This window comes from Biomphalaria glabrata, chromosome 12 (assembly GCF_947242115.1).
Source record: "Biomphalaria glabrata chromosome 12, xgBioGlab47.1, whole genome shotgun sequence".
NCBI classification, from domain to species: Eukaryota; Metazoa; Mollusca; class Gastropoda; family Planorbidae; genus Biomphalaria; species Biomphalaria glabrata.
The window spans coordinates 15,580,721-15,594,638 of NC_074722.1; the positions used below are offsets into that span (position 1 = coordinate 15,580,721).

Genomic DNA, 13,918 nt, shown 5'->3' on the forward strand with positions numbered 1-13,918 from the left:
TTCACTGTGTGTTGCTGCTCTCTTAGACATTGTGTTATAAGTACAGTGTGTGCAGACTAGATGAACTTTATAGGCTGGGTGGTTGGCAAGAACATTTTCAACAGTCATTTTAATGCATTATTTGGGCCATCAGATGTCAAAGTAGGTTGTCGCTCAATCTACCCATGCCTTAATGCAGTCAGCTTTTTAAAACAGACATCAAGTTCCACATACATTTTCATGTTCATAGAAAATGAGCTAGAGCTTATGTTTGACCATGAAGGAGGAGCTCCACTAGCTCTACATGGGGAACCATCAACTATGTTCTGAAATTGGGAATTCCATTAATGTTTTGTCAAAGTCTTGCACCATTAGTTGTTCAAATCTTGAATTAGAAATCCTTACCTAGACAGAATTGTTATTGGGTTTTGGATTTGTCACATGGATGTTTAGTCAAAATCTAACATCTGATACCAAAGACCATTAAGGGTTGGTTCTAACACCTGGTTGACTATATTCCCACTTGCATTTTTCCTTGAAGAATGCTGGTCAGAGTTTTATAATAACAATTTTTAGTTAAAAAAAAAAAACTTAGAAAAGAGAAAAGGGAATTTTAGAAATTTTATTTTGAGAAATCATAGATGCTTTTAGTAAAATAAAATGTTGTTGATTTTTAAATTAGAGTTACTACATATAATTACACTAGATAAAGCCTACAAATTATTTCATTTTCAGTTCTGGCAACTGTAGCATTTGCCTTTCTCCTTCTACCAATGTGTCAGTATTTTGTACAGCCATGTTCCAGTGGTCAGAAGTAAGTTGTTTTCTGATCATGTGTCTTAATTCATTATTGCTATATCCCAGAGCATGCTTGCATGTGAGCATATTACAAACAGTTCTTATAGTATAAATATATCTCATTTCGTATTGTTGTAACTCTCTTGACAGAGTTTCTTTTGGTGTGTGTGGCCGGTTCACTGCTGCTGAAATCATCTCCTTCTGTCTCTCTTTTACCATTGTTTGCGTCTGGATCCTCACTGGACATTGGCTGTTGATGGATGGTAAGTAATGATATCAGGAGCTTGCATCAGAAAAAGAATCTAGAGCTATGATAACTAGCATACTTGTAGGATGGCTCCTCCCCAACATTCCTACTCTGGAGTGGAGAAAACTTCTCCTGTAAATCTCATCATTTTTTTTTTACAATACCTCTATTCATGTCATAATTTCATGGAACCTGTATGCATGAAACCTAGATGCGTACTGCGGATCTTAAAAGCGGCTCTCAGCGATTTCTTAGAAATTTAACAGTTGATGTATATCGCTGAGAAAAGAATTGCTAGCTCATTAGTCACATGAGGAAACCATTATAATTTTTTCAAAGTAAAAAATAAATAAATGTAAATTTAACTTGAGTACTAGACTTACATTTTAGATTTAGAGCTAACATTGGTTTCGATAGGAGGAATTTCTGAATGTAAGGCATTATTGATTCAAGAGTTTAATATATTAATGTTCAGGACAATTTTGTGCATCGTCTTGTGAGTCTAGATTTAAAGGCCTATCATTGGAATTATTCAAAAATAAAACGAAAAACCATGGCAGAGTCAGCCGTAGTATACTGATATTATGTGATAACTGAGTCTCTTCAACTTTATTGAAAGTTTATCTAAGCTTTACTTATATTTTTTACGTAAATCTAATAAATAATACAACTAGATTCTAGTAGATGTAGACTAGATCTTTTCTAAATCAGAAGTCTAGGACTTGTGTTAGTATTTATGATCCCACAGCTGATGGTGTCAAAATTACCAGTTTGATGCCCGGTTTGAACCAAATATTTATTTAAATTAATTTTTTTTATATTTTGTTATATTTGAAGTTGTATAATGGAGGTATTGTCCTTTTAAAAAATATTTTTTTATATTTTTTTCTTGTTTAAATTAGCTCTAGGAATGGGGCTGTGTGTAGCATTCATTGCCCTGGTACGTCTACCAAGCTTGAAGGTCTCCACACTTCTGCTTGTAGGCCTGCTAGTCTATGATGTATTTTGGGTAAGCCATTTCGGTTTTGGTACAGTATTGTGACACTGTGAATCTATCTATTTAATTTCATATTGATCAACTATTATATCTAGTTCATAGAAACAGCTGTTGCTTAGACATTGGTTATCCTTGACCTGAATATAACTTTTTTTTCTTTGCCAGGTTTTCTTCTCATCTTACATTTTCAGTACAAATGTGATGGTCAAAGTGGCAACAAGGCCAGCTGATAATCCAGTAAGTTGTATTCTCTGTGGAGCTCATAAACATTGTTGCAGTTCATTAGAGACATGGCTGTGGCAGTTTAATAAAACCAAACCTTTTTAAAAATTGTAGATAAAACACTTTACATATTGTTGCAACATAAGTTCATCATATAATAAACACAAACTTTACTTTTTAAAAGTTACACTTTACAAAGAGATAAATAAAAAAGTCTCATTATTGATTTAAACATTACATTGTGTTCTCCTTGGATTAGTCAGCCCTGAATTCATGTTCATCCATGTAGGGTTCAGCACAGAATTGATGTAAATTAGTAAAGGCTCAGCACAGAATTGATGTAAATTAGTAAAGGCTCAGCACAGAATTGATGTAAATTACTGAGGGTTCAGCATAGAATTGATGTAAATTACTGAGGGTTCAGCACAGAATTGATGTAAATTACTGAGGGTTCAGCACAGAATTGATGTAAATTACTGAGGGTTCAGCACAGAATTGATGTAAATTAGTAAAGGCTCAGCACAGAATTGATGTAAATTACTGAGGGTTCAGCACAGAATTGATGTAAATTACTAAGGGTTCAGCACAGAATTGATGTAAATTACTAAGGGTTCAGCACAGAATTGATGTAAATTACTAAGGGTTCAGCATAGAATGGATGTAAATTACTAAGGGTTAAGCACAGAATTGGTGTAAATTAGTAATGGCTCAGCACAGAATTGGTGTAAATTAGTAATGGCTCAGCACAGAATTGATGTAAATTAGTAATGACTCAGCACAGAATTGATGTAAATTAGTAATGGCTCAGCACAGAATTGATGTAAATTAGTAATGGCTCAGCACAGAATGGATGTACTAATGGTTAAGCACAAAATTGATGTAAATTACTAATGGCTCAGCACAGAATTGGTGTAAATTAGTAATGGCTCATCACAGAATTGATGTAAATTATAAGGATTCAGCACAGAATTGGTGTAAAATACTCAGGACTTAGCACATAATTGATATAATATTTGCTGTGGGTTCACTACAAAAGGAATATTATCCATGATGGTTTAGGCTCAGAATGACAGTTTATACACGAAATTGTTATCCTTGGTGATTTAGACACAAAAATTAATGTTATCCATGGAGGTTTACTTTTAGAATGAATGTTATCCCTGCAGGTTAAGTTTTAGAATGAATGTTTTCCCTGCAGGTTAAGTTTTAGAATGAATGTTATCCATGCAGGTTTAGTTTTAGAATGAATGTTATCCATGGAGGTTTAGTTTTAGAATGAATGTTATCCCTGCAGGTTTAGTTTTAGAATGAATGTTATCCTTGCAGGTTTAGTTTTAGAATGAATGTTATCCCTGCAGGTTTAGTTTTAGAATGAATGTTATCCCTGCAGGTTTCAGTACAGAATGAATGTTTTCCTCTTAAATTTAAATAAAATTGAGTTTGAAGATCGTAGCCTTGAACACTTATGGCCTTTATTTCTTGACAGGTTGGTTTGTTTGCCAAGAAGCTTCACTTGACTGGTCTTGTAAGGGATGCACCAAAACTTTCTCTACCTGCCAAATTAGTATTTCCAAGGTAGGTAGATACAGAGCTTTTACCTATACTGACACAAAGCTACATGTCACATGTCATTGTATTACTTTTTGGACTTCTCACATTTTCTGCACTAATTTCTGTTGCTTGTTGTAGACTAAAGCATTACGGCAAAGGTGTATGCTCTCCCCAACAGAGTTAATGAACTGATCAGAGATAAAGTCCCAAAATAACTAAAAATTCCTGTTTTGATTGTAAAAAAAAAAAATGTTAGTGTTGAAATGATTATATTTACTGTCACAAGTTGGCAAACACAGGCCTTTAACAATGGAAGAGATCCCTACAAGAATTGCTAAGATTACTACTCAGGTCACTACTAAGGAACTTGTTTATCTTACTAGAATGGCTAAAAAATAGCTCAGGAAAATCCTTATGACTATTTGGATTAGTTGGAAAACATTGACATTGGAAAAAGAAAAAGGGAAGACAATAATAGATTAGGAATTGTACTATTGATTCTATAATATTCAAAATTGTTATTTGGAGATGTGCAGGTTCATGTTATGAATTAAGTTCAGTTCTTTCAAGCTTTGTTTCATCACTTGTATTTCTGTGTTTAATTATAGAAACATTATTTCACCAAGAATCCACATCACTCTCAAGTGTGAACAGAATCACAACATAGTATTAATGCTCTGTCAGTGTGACAACCACATTACTTTGCCAGAAAGCTATGCTATTACTTATTACTATCAAATACATATGCTTTTCTGACAAATAAAATTAAATTTCATTTCAATGATAATTTCAAAGCTCTCACAAAAGTACTTCACTATTTTTTAAAATGATTTTTCAAGTTGGCTTGAAATGTTAAGCTTGTTTTATTTTCAGTTCTCAAAATTCCAGTCACTTCAATATGCTTGGCTTGGGAGATATTGTGAGTAGACTTCTGACACATAGTTCTGTTATTAGAGTCTTTCAGTATGCCAAGCTTTATTCTGCTGGTGACCATATAAATAAAGTTAAGCCCAGCAGTTCTCAAACTGTGGAACGTACCCTGACATGGGATGGGAAGTCCAGGACATTAAATTTAATTTTCAAGGGACAAAAAAACTGAATTCCATTGTAGTTTTAAATCAATAATTGAAGGTTAATCAAGTAAAATGACCATTGTTTTTGAAATTAAAAGAATTTAAGAGTTTATATGGGCACAGTTGCTGAGTGGTTAAGCATTTGGCTCACAAACCTTGGGTCCTGGGTTCCATTCTCTGTGAAGACTGGGATTTTGAATTTTGGGATTTTTAGGGTGCCTCTGAGTCCACCCAACTTTAATGAGTACCAGTTGGGGAAAGTAAAGACGATTGGTGGTTTGGCTGACCACATGGCACCCTGCTTGTTAACCGTTGGCCAAAGAAACAGATGACCTTAACATCATCTGCCCTGTATTTTTACTTAACTAAGAATTTAAGAGACATTGTTTAATTTCTGAGTAAGACCTTTTAGAATGTATTCCTTTTTTGCATGATTTGTCTGCAAAAAGATCATCTCCAAACATTTTTTTCAAAAGATTTATTGACATGTTTCTTCTACAGGGATTCCATTAGACTTTCTTAGTTCCACAATGTATTTCATTGCTTCCTACTGTCTTGCATTGATCTGTTGATGACATTTCAATACAGCTCTTATTTGGCTAGAATTAAAAGTATGTTTTAGTCTGCAGCTCAGAATACAAGAGAAAGTTGCAGGGGGCTCTGATTCAGGCGAGGTAGCTTTCTGCACTTCCCAGTCTCATTCTTAGGCTAGGAGCAAGTGGGGCTGCAAATGTAATTTTTTTGTATTCTATGGAAGCTTCATGGGTTGAAGTTTGAGGAACCCTAATTTAGTTAATCCCATATAATATGAAATAGTTAAGATCATTCTCTTGCCTTTTCTATGCCAACTTTCATTTTCTTATCGATACCTATTAATTAAAACATTTTTGTTAGTACACAAAAATACTAGGACAAAGAAACAAACATCAAAAACATTCATGAGCTAATTTCATCATCTGGTTACATATTTATATATTTTTAGAAACAATTTTCTTATGGAAACAATGTAGTATTAGTCTGAGTTCCTAAAGTTTTCTTATATTCACTACCTTTTATTAGGCTATGAAATTTGCAGTTAATATATCTAAACATAAAGTAAACAGCATGCACAAACTGGCCATCTTAGGGGGGTCGCGACTCGGTATGTAATCCAGACAACACTGGTAAGTCAGATTGTGCTTTTTTTGTCTATATAACATACTAAAGACTTTGTATGGTGGGTAGATGGTGCAACTAGTTTATCATGACAAAGGTCTGAATAAAATTTCACATTGAATCACACACTTCAGATTAAAATCAGACACAGGCATCTGATTAAATCCAGAATTAAGCATATTAAGACCTAAATATTTTTAAATACCCAAGCAGAATAGATTAAAAAAAAATGCTGCCATTTCGTAATTGATATATGAAAAATAAAAAAAATTTCAGTTGATCATATCTCTCCAAAATATAAAAAAGCTAATAGCACCAACCATGAAACACTAAATTTACATTTTTTAGCGGCCCCCGAAAGGGGAAAAGACGCTATTAGTTTTGTGCGAAATGTCTGTCCGTCCGTCCCGTTTAGATCTCGTAAACTAGAAAAGATATTGAAAATCCGACATCACAATATTTTAGACCATTCAAAGTTCTGATGCAACAGCTACTTTTTTTTTCCTGAAAGCGAAAATCTAATTTTTAAAATCAGTTATGCAAGCAATTTTTTAAAGAGAAAAAGTTAATTAGTATGCATTATAAGTTAGACCTAAATTAAAACTAATAGTAATCTTATTCTTGAACCTTTTTTTTTTATAGCGGAAATGTTTCTATGGTTTTTTTTTGGAGGATTCTAAAAAAAAAAAAAAAAAAAAGGATTGGAATAAGAGATTGAGCCTTTTCAAAACAATTACATTATTTATAAGACTTCAGTTATACCAGGAGAGGCGCGGTAAAGCGCTTAGCTACCGAACCTAGGGTCCCGGGTTCAAATCCTGGTGAAGACTGGGATTTTCAACTTCGGAATCCTTGGGCGCCTCTGAGTCAACCCAGCTCTAATGGGTACCTGACATTAGTTGGGGAAAAGTAAAGGCGGTTGGTTGTTGTGCTGGCTACATGACACCCTCGTTAACAGTAGGCCACAAAAACAGATGAACTTTACATCATCTGCCCTATAGACCACAAGGTCTGAAAGGGGAACTAGTTAGGCCAGGTTCACATCTAACTTTGCATTCACTTGCACCTATCCTTTGATCTGCTGCACCATTGGGGCACTACACAAAATCTGTCAACCTTCTTTCTCCATTCTTATCTCTCATTTGTCTTTGATATAATTTTATTTGGATGTTCTTTCTGAAAATATTGAAGCCTGCCTGGGTGGACCACTTCGGGGGCCGATTTTAAGTTTGTGTTACCACACAAACTGTCTTTGTAACCTTGTTAATGTGTAAAACGCATAAAATTTTTCCCCCAAAATATTTTTTTGACACGTTAGCAAAAAATAGGAAATGAAATTATCCTTTGAAATTTTCCTTCCAGATCTATAAATGATTTATGTTTATAAGGATCCTCTCTTTCTAGTTGATAATGAAACTTTTGTTTTCATGATTTAGATTCTGGTTTCACATTTTAGTTTGATAAGTTTTCAAGGGTTGTTTTTCTCTTTATTATTTGTTTAAAAAAAAAGTTGCTTTTTTTTTGTAGAACTTTGTAAATTTTTCTTGCATCAGATTTAATTGCGTAATTTGGCCAGATTCTAAGCAGATAGTCCCAAACTACAAAGATAGTTGGGCATAAAGTTTCATGTTAAGATCACAGTCAATTGTGAGCTCTGTTGACTGTCTCTGCAGCATTCATTTCTTACTCTTTTTTTTGTAGGATTAAATATGGTCTTACTATTTACAGGTGATGCCAGGCCTTTTGTTGTGCTTTGTGCTACGTTATGATACATACAAGAAGTCGCAAACCTGCTCTGCGGAAACAGGAGTTCCACCTCCACCTAATTATGTCCAGCGGCTGTCTTACTTCCACTGCTCCCTGATTGGATATTTCTTAGGTAAGCATTTTCCAAAAGCTGTTTAAACTATTACTGTATTTGATCCATAATTAGATGTGAGTAACTTGAAGTATAAGACTAAGATGCCACTGAATATGTGTATAACACGACAAACTTCCTTGACTATGGTTAAATATTAAATTATTATTAGAACAAGAAATGTATTTTCTGCTACAATTACAATGATCTCATTTAAACTTTAAAAACCTTTCACTCAGAGGCACTATGGTTAAAGAGTTTGAATCTTTTCTTCCTACAGGCTTGTTGACAGCGACAGTCTCCTCAGAAGTCTTCAAAGCTGCTCAACCAGCTCTGCTCTACCTCGTTCCATTTACACTCCTTCCTTTATTGACCATGGCATACCTCAAGGTAAGTGTTGCTAGCACAATTCTTCCTTGTAGATTGTGAGTCTTTTATCTTTATATTACTCTTGTTAATATAGTCACAGATTTAGAAATATATTTATTTAAACCTCCAGTTTGTTAAGGATGTGTCTCACCTTTTCTCTCCCTCTCCTAGCTAAGGAATGTTTTTCTCTTAATATACTATCACATTACATTTGTTTTCACTTGCACCAGTCTGACTCTTGCTTTTATTTCTACCCAGGGAGATCTACGGCGGATGTGGCATGAACCTTTCATGGTTGTCCCCACGCCCAAGCACATGGAAGTGTAGCAAGTCACATAGGAGATGCTGATCCTCTCTCTCTCTTTGTTTCTGTGGGAATGAGCTTCCCTCTGTTGTGCGATGTTCACATGAAGCGGGAAGCCTCATTTGACAGGGTGTCTTACAGAAATATTAACTAGGACTAGGGCCCCCCACTCCCCAAGAGTCACAAGTGGTAAAACATAAAAACTATGGGGGGGCCCGGACAAAAAATAAAATGGAACCAATGTTGAGGTTTCATTTAGAGGTTTGAACTTTTTGTGATTTCTTTTGGATTATTTATCTCAAAGCAAAAAGATGTGCCATTTAACAGATAATCAAGGCTGAAAATAACAGCACACACATACTAGGATACACAATGACACATTCAGGATTCATCACCAGTTTTGATATTTGTTTCTATTGTAAAGTATTTCTGTATGTTAGAGTGGGGTGAAAAGGTTTAGGTTGGACTGTATTTATTCATCGGACTCTAAAAAGAGTGTAGTGCTGCAGTTGCCTAGAGAAAGGAAAGAATTATGTGGACTTTTGAACAAGAAAAGCAATACAGATTTGCACCTAGATTTTCCAACGTGGTATGTGAAATAAAGCCATTATTCCCAGACTGCAGCCTACAATTGACATGATTTCATTCTGAGGAAGTTTGGGACACATGTCCATATGTTAATCTCAGAGCCTCATTGCCAATTGACTTGACATTCATCTTTCACACTAAAACATTTAATGCATAGAATGGTAAGCTACAACTAGAACATAGAATGGTCACAAGTTTATGTGGTTGATTGTTACTGGAAGGAAGGTAGTTTTGTTTATTCCAAGTTATTGTGAACATTTGTTAAAATCTGTATATTTTTTGTGTTTATTCCTGTGTGATTTATGAATTATTGTTGACAAGAAATGTCCTTTCTTAACTAGTATTCTGTTCAGGATCTACCTAATTTCAAAAGAATCTAAGGTGGTGTTTTTTTTTTATTCCAATAGTATAAACATAATTAACACTACCTTTATTATAGTTATAGGAGTAAAATTTATTCCACCATTTAAGCAAGTTCTATATTTATAGATATAATACAAAGTTATCTTTAGACTCGTATAGCACAGCATTGGCTCTGGTTGCACTTTATTGAGTTGGATCACTACATTTGAGTTAGACCAATACATATTGTTTCTTTATAATAAATATATTTGTTGACTAATTAAGTGGTTACTAAATGAAACTTTGAATTTGTTTCATTCTTGGATTGAACGTATGTATCAGCTATTGCACCATTGACCCTTTAGATGGAAAGGAGAATGCACTTTTTAACTAAAGAATATTGTATTATATCTATTTTAAAACCTGTTTGACAAGGAGCTTAAAATAGACTGAACACGCTTTAATAAATGACACAGTGGATGCTTAACAAAGTACATTTCAATGTATTCCAATAAATAAGTGTTAAAGAAATGATAGTCATTTCCAATGTATTGTCTGTTTGAAATACAATCTTCATCACTGCCTTATTGAATCTAATAAAAGTTAAGTTACGATTCTTCTACATTTTGTAGAACAATAGTTTGGGCTGTGTCCTCATTTGGGTCAGTGTGCAACCTTTAACCCTAGAAAGCTGTACTGGTAGGTGATTTTCTAATAATGTTGACATTTTTAGTGTTTGTCCACATCAACTCGGTCAAAAGGCTGACGTCATGTTCATGTGTTACGTTTCTGAGAGTTCCCCCAATTGTTTGTCCTAGAAGTAGTATGATCAAACTGCTTACTTTAAGATTGCTGTTATCAAGTTCTTTGGTTGTCTTGATGTTTTGGTTTAAGGTTTTGCTGAGCTTTGATTTGGCTTTGATGTGTGGAATATTTTTTGATGTCATTTTAAACTCTCGTCTTTATTTGATGCTTGATGGCAATAGACCAGTATGCCATGAAGCCTTACCATTTTTTTTTTCTGTAGAAATTTAACTTTTATAAAATAGGGAAAGCCTACGTTTTGATCCCGCAGTTGAAGCTCCACTTCACATTGGAACCACATGATGTGTTCAAGCTTAGATACACATATAAGCTGTCTCTTTCAACGTACATTAGTACAGCACCCTGACTCCTCCCTTCTTTTCTGTACAAGTAAAGTACCCCCCCTCTCAGACCATGTGGTCTGTAGGGCAGAGATGTAAAGGTCATCTGTTTCTGTGGTCCATGGTTAATGAGGGTGTCATGTGGCTAGCACAATGACCAACCAGCTTTACTTTTCCCCAACTTATGTCAGGTGCCCATTAGAGCTGAGTAAAAATTAAAATTGAAAGTAAAAATTCCATTCCTCAAACCTGGGCCGGTTTGGAAACCAAGTGCTTTACCACTCAGCCACCAGGCTTCTTTCTTTTAGATCCCAGTGAAAAGTCTGACATTGCTTGAACTCTGAAATTTTTAGGTTTTCTACCCAAAGTAAGTTCAGACTATACTTGATCCCATTTCATTGAATATGCTGAGACACTTCTTGTTTATTTCCTCCAGCTATCAATGAAACTGTACGAAGTATATCATTGATAACACAGCCCTCTGACAGATGCTTTATTTCCAACACTGAAAGTCCATGGGCCCATTGCAGTAAAAGTAAAAAAAGTTCCCCTTTCAGACCTTGTGGTCTACAGAGCAGATGATGTAAAAGGTCATCTGATTCTGTGGCCTACGGTTAACGAGGGTGTCATGTGGCCAGCACAACAACCAACCTTCTTTACTTTCCCCAACTACTGTCAGGTACCCATTAGAGCTGGGTGGACTCAGAGGCGCCCTAATATCCCGAAATTAAAAATCCCAGTCTTCACCAGGATTTTAACCCAGGACCCCCGGTTCAGAGCGCTTTACCGCTCAGCCACCGTGCCGCCCATTGCAGTACCAGAAAACAAATAACCACATTGTCATTTCTTTTTGCTCTGTCCATACATTTTATTGGAAAAAACAAACACAATATTTGTGGATTTTATGACATCATCTTACCAACCTGTTTATGTTATTGCTTTGTGTCTGGACATCATTCAGATGGCTCCCTAACTTAAAAGAAGTCTTGACTGGGCACGACATGGCCTAAATTATGCCAATGTGCCAAAGACCCAAAATATCAAAAAGAATTCTTGAAATCATCCATCTTTGTAGAAACCAATAAAAACAAAGGACATAATTGTTCATTAAGACATTTTTGTTTTCTGATTGTAAGAACTGTAGAGGTTCTTTTTCTTCCTGCTATTATAAATCAATAATTAGTTTTTGTCTAGATTTTGAAGAAGGATAAATTATCAGTTGGGGATGAAGGCCCATGTCAAAAGTTAGTGGAAAAGGCAACTGCCATCATACTTATGGTATCTCCTACAAGAATTCAAATCACAGCCAACATATAGTTTATTCCTATTTAGATACAGTGCTTTTAGCCAGGAGTGCAGGAAAATGAAAAAATATATATATATATATATATATATATTATGTATACATATCCTTTTAATTTTGAAGATAAATATTTCCTCAAAATATTTATTTTAAAACTTTTGTTAGATGATTTCCTATCAATATGATGCTTAGAAGTCAGAAGTGGTTTCAACTACACTCTCTATTCCCTCACTTATTGACATCCTTCAGAGTAAGTGTTGATTTTGAAGCTTTATATTTCATGTGTGGGATATGATAATTATCTATATATATATATATATAATTCTTAGATGAGTCTCTCTATTTAACTTGGGCACATTGCCAATTCTGCTGAGGCTAACAGCTGGTGCTGATTGGTGGAAAGCTTATTAAAATGACAAATAAAATAAATGCAATAAAAAAATATTTGAAACATTAAAAGAGATGTAGTGGATAGAAGCTGGTATTACATCATTGTCCAGTACTTGAAGCCTTTTTGACATTTACATTTCTATCTAATACATTAGTCTATAAACTCTGTTGGAAAGAACATTTTTAGCTCTATCACTAGTGTCTAATGGCTTCCCTTTCTTGAATAAATAAAATGGGTTTCCCTTTCTTTTACAAATGACTAGTATAATTTGTCTAACAGGTTTCCCTTCTTTCAGAAATGCTTTATATGGTTTGTTTGTCTTCATGCATACTTTATTTACATTCTCATCCATGTGGATATTTTAGCATTGAAAAGGCTCTATGAGTCCAGGAGTGGGTTTCCTCTCCATTAGGCTTGCCACCTGGATGTAGATCTCTTGCTTGTACATTTTTATGATGTTATAATTCATTGAAAATTTGTACAATGTACTATAAACTTAAAAAGTAATAATATTATGTATATATTGAACATAAATAATGATCTATAAAGTTTTAGTTAAGGTTACAAAGAATTACTATAAACTGTGTACTCAAGACTTGCGCAACAGAGACCAGTTATGTTTTTTTTTAATTCTTGATTGAACAATTCAAATTTTGTGTGATTGCCAAGCAAATGTTCCATCTTGTTTATTGTCAAAAGACTTCATTAATACTGATGACATTTTCTGTTCAGCACGTGTGTGTTGTCTTAGTTTTCTTAATGTTAACACTAGAAGATTATTTCTTGTCTTTGTCCACTTGTTGAGTCTGTTAAGCAGTGTGAAGAAAGAATTAGCATATTTGTTTGTACCAGAAATAGGTTATGTTGTGGTGCTCTCTCTTCATGCATGAAATCTTATTCTGTGCTGCTTAACCCCCCCCCCCCTTCTGCCTCATTTTTCCCTTCCTCCTTAATAAGATCACACATGTTGCCTGCTCAGTTTCTCTTCCACTCCAGCAATTGTCAGTCCTGCTTGTTTCCCCTTGTTAATATGGATGTGAATGTGGAATTCATGGATGAATTAAATTGTACAAATTTGTATTTTCTACAAACTGCTTTCTACAGATAGCAGTTGTTGTTCTTATGAATTTTTTTTTTGTGTGTGTGTTAAGTTTGTTGCATGTAAATAATTTTTTTTGTGGTTGTTCATTTTTAATTTTGTCTATTTTGAAGTAAAAAGCTGAAAAAATAATGGAAAAAAATGAGACTACAAAAATGTTTTGTTTTTGTCTTACATTGAGTCTAGTGGCTGAGACCAATATTTTTTTAGTATCTGCCATCATTACCTACCATTCCTATGAAATGTTGGTTTATGTGGTGTATGATTTCTCTAATAAAACAAACTTTAAATGAACTTTCATTGCCTAGCAGAAAAAGAAAAAAAAAAGCAAAAACAAAGTTCACTTACTTTGGCAGCATCATAACAAATGATGGGGATGCCTACCATGATGTTGTGTGCCAAATAGGAAAGGCAGGGAGCATTTTCCAAAGACTGCAGCCTATTTGGACAAGCCAAGCCATTGGATTCAAGACAAAAATACACCTCAACACAATCGC

At 34.5% G+C, this 13,918-nt stretch overlaps 1 protein-coding gene across 7 annotated transcripts in view; it reads left to right on the forward strand.

Annotated features, from left to right (window-relative positions):
* The window catches only part of LOC106054254 (signal peptide peptidase-like 3), a 52,400-nt gene extending 38,832 nt beyond the window's left edge, over positions 1 to 13,568 (forward strand). For all 7 annotated transcript variants that reach the window (XM_013210045.2, XM_013210046.2, XM_056006776.1 and 4 more), the window contains 9 exons: positions 715 to 793; positions 928 to 1,040; positions 1,927 to 2,033; positions 2,187 to 2,258; positions 3,730 to 3,818; positions 4,668 to 4,713; positions 7,751 to 7,901; positions 8,161 to 8,270; positions 8,508 to 13,568. In XM_013210045.2, coding sequence (XP_013065499.1) covers positions 715 to 793; positions 928 to 1,040; positions 1,927 to 2,033; positions 2,187 to 2,258; positions 3,730 to 3,818; positions 4,668 to 4,713; positions 7,751 to 7,901; positions 8,161 to 8,270; positions 8,508 to 8,576 — 836 coding nt within the window. In that variant the 3' untranslated portion in view covers positions 8,577 to 13,568. The remainder of the gene's footprint in view (positions 1 to 714; positions 794 to 927; positions 1,041 to 1,926; positions 2,034 to 2,186; positions 2,259 to 3,729; positions 3,819 to 4,667; positions 4,714 to 7,750; positions 7,902 to 8,160; positions 8,271 to 8,507) is intronic.
* Positions 13,569 to 13,918: the final 350 nt, after the last annotated feature.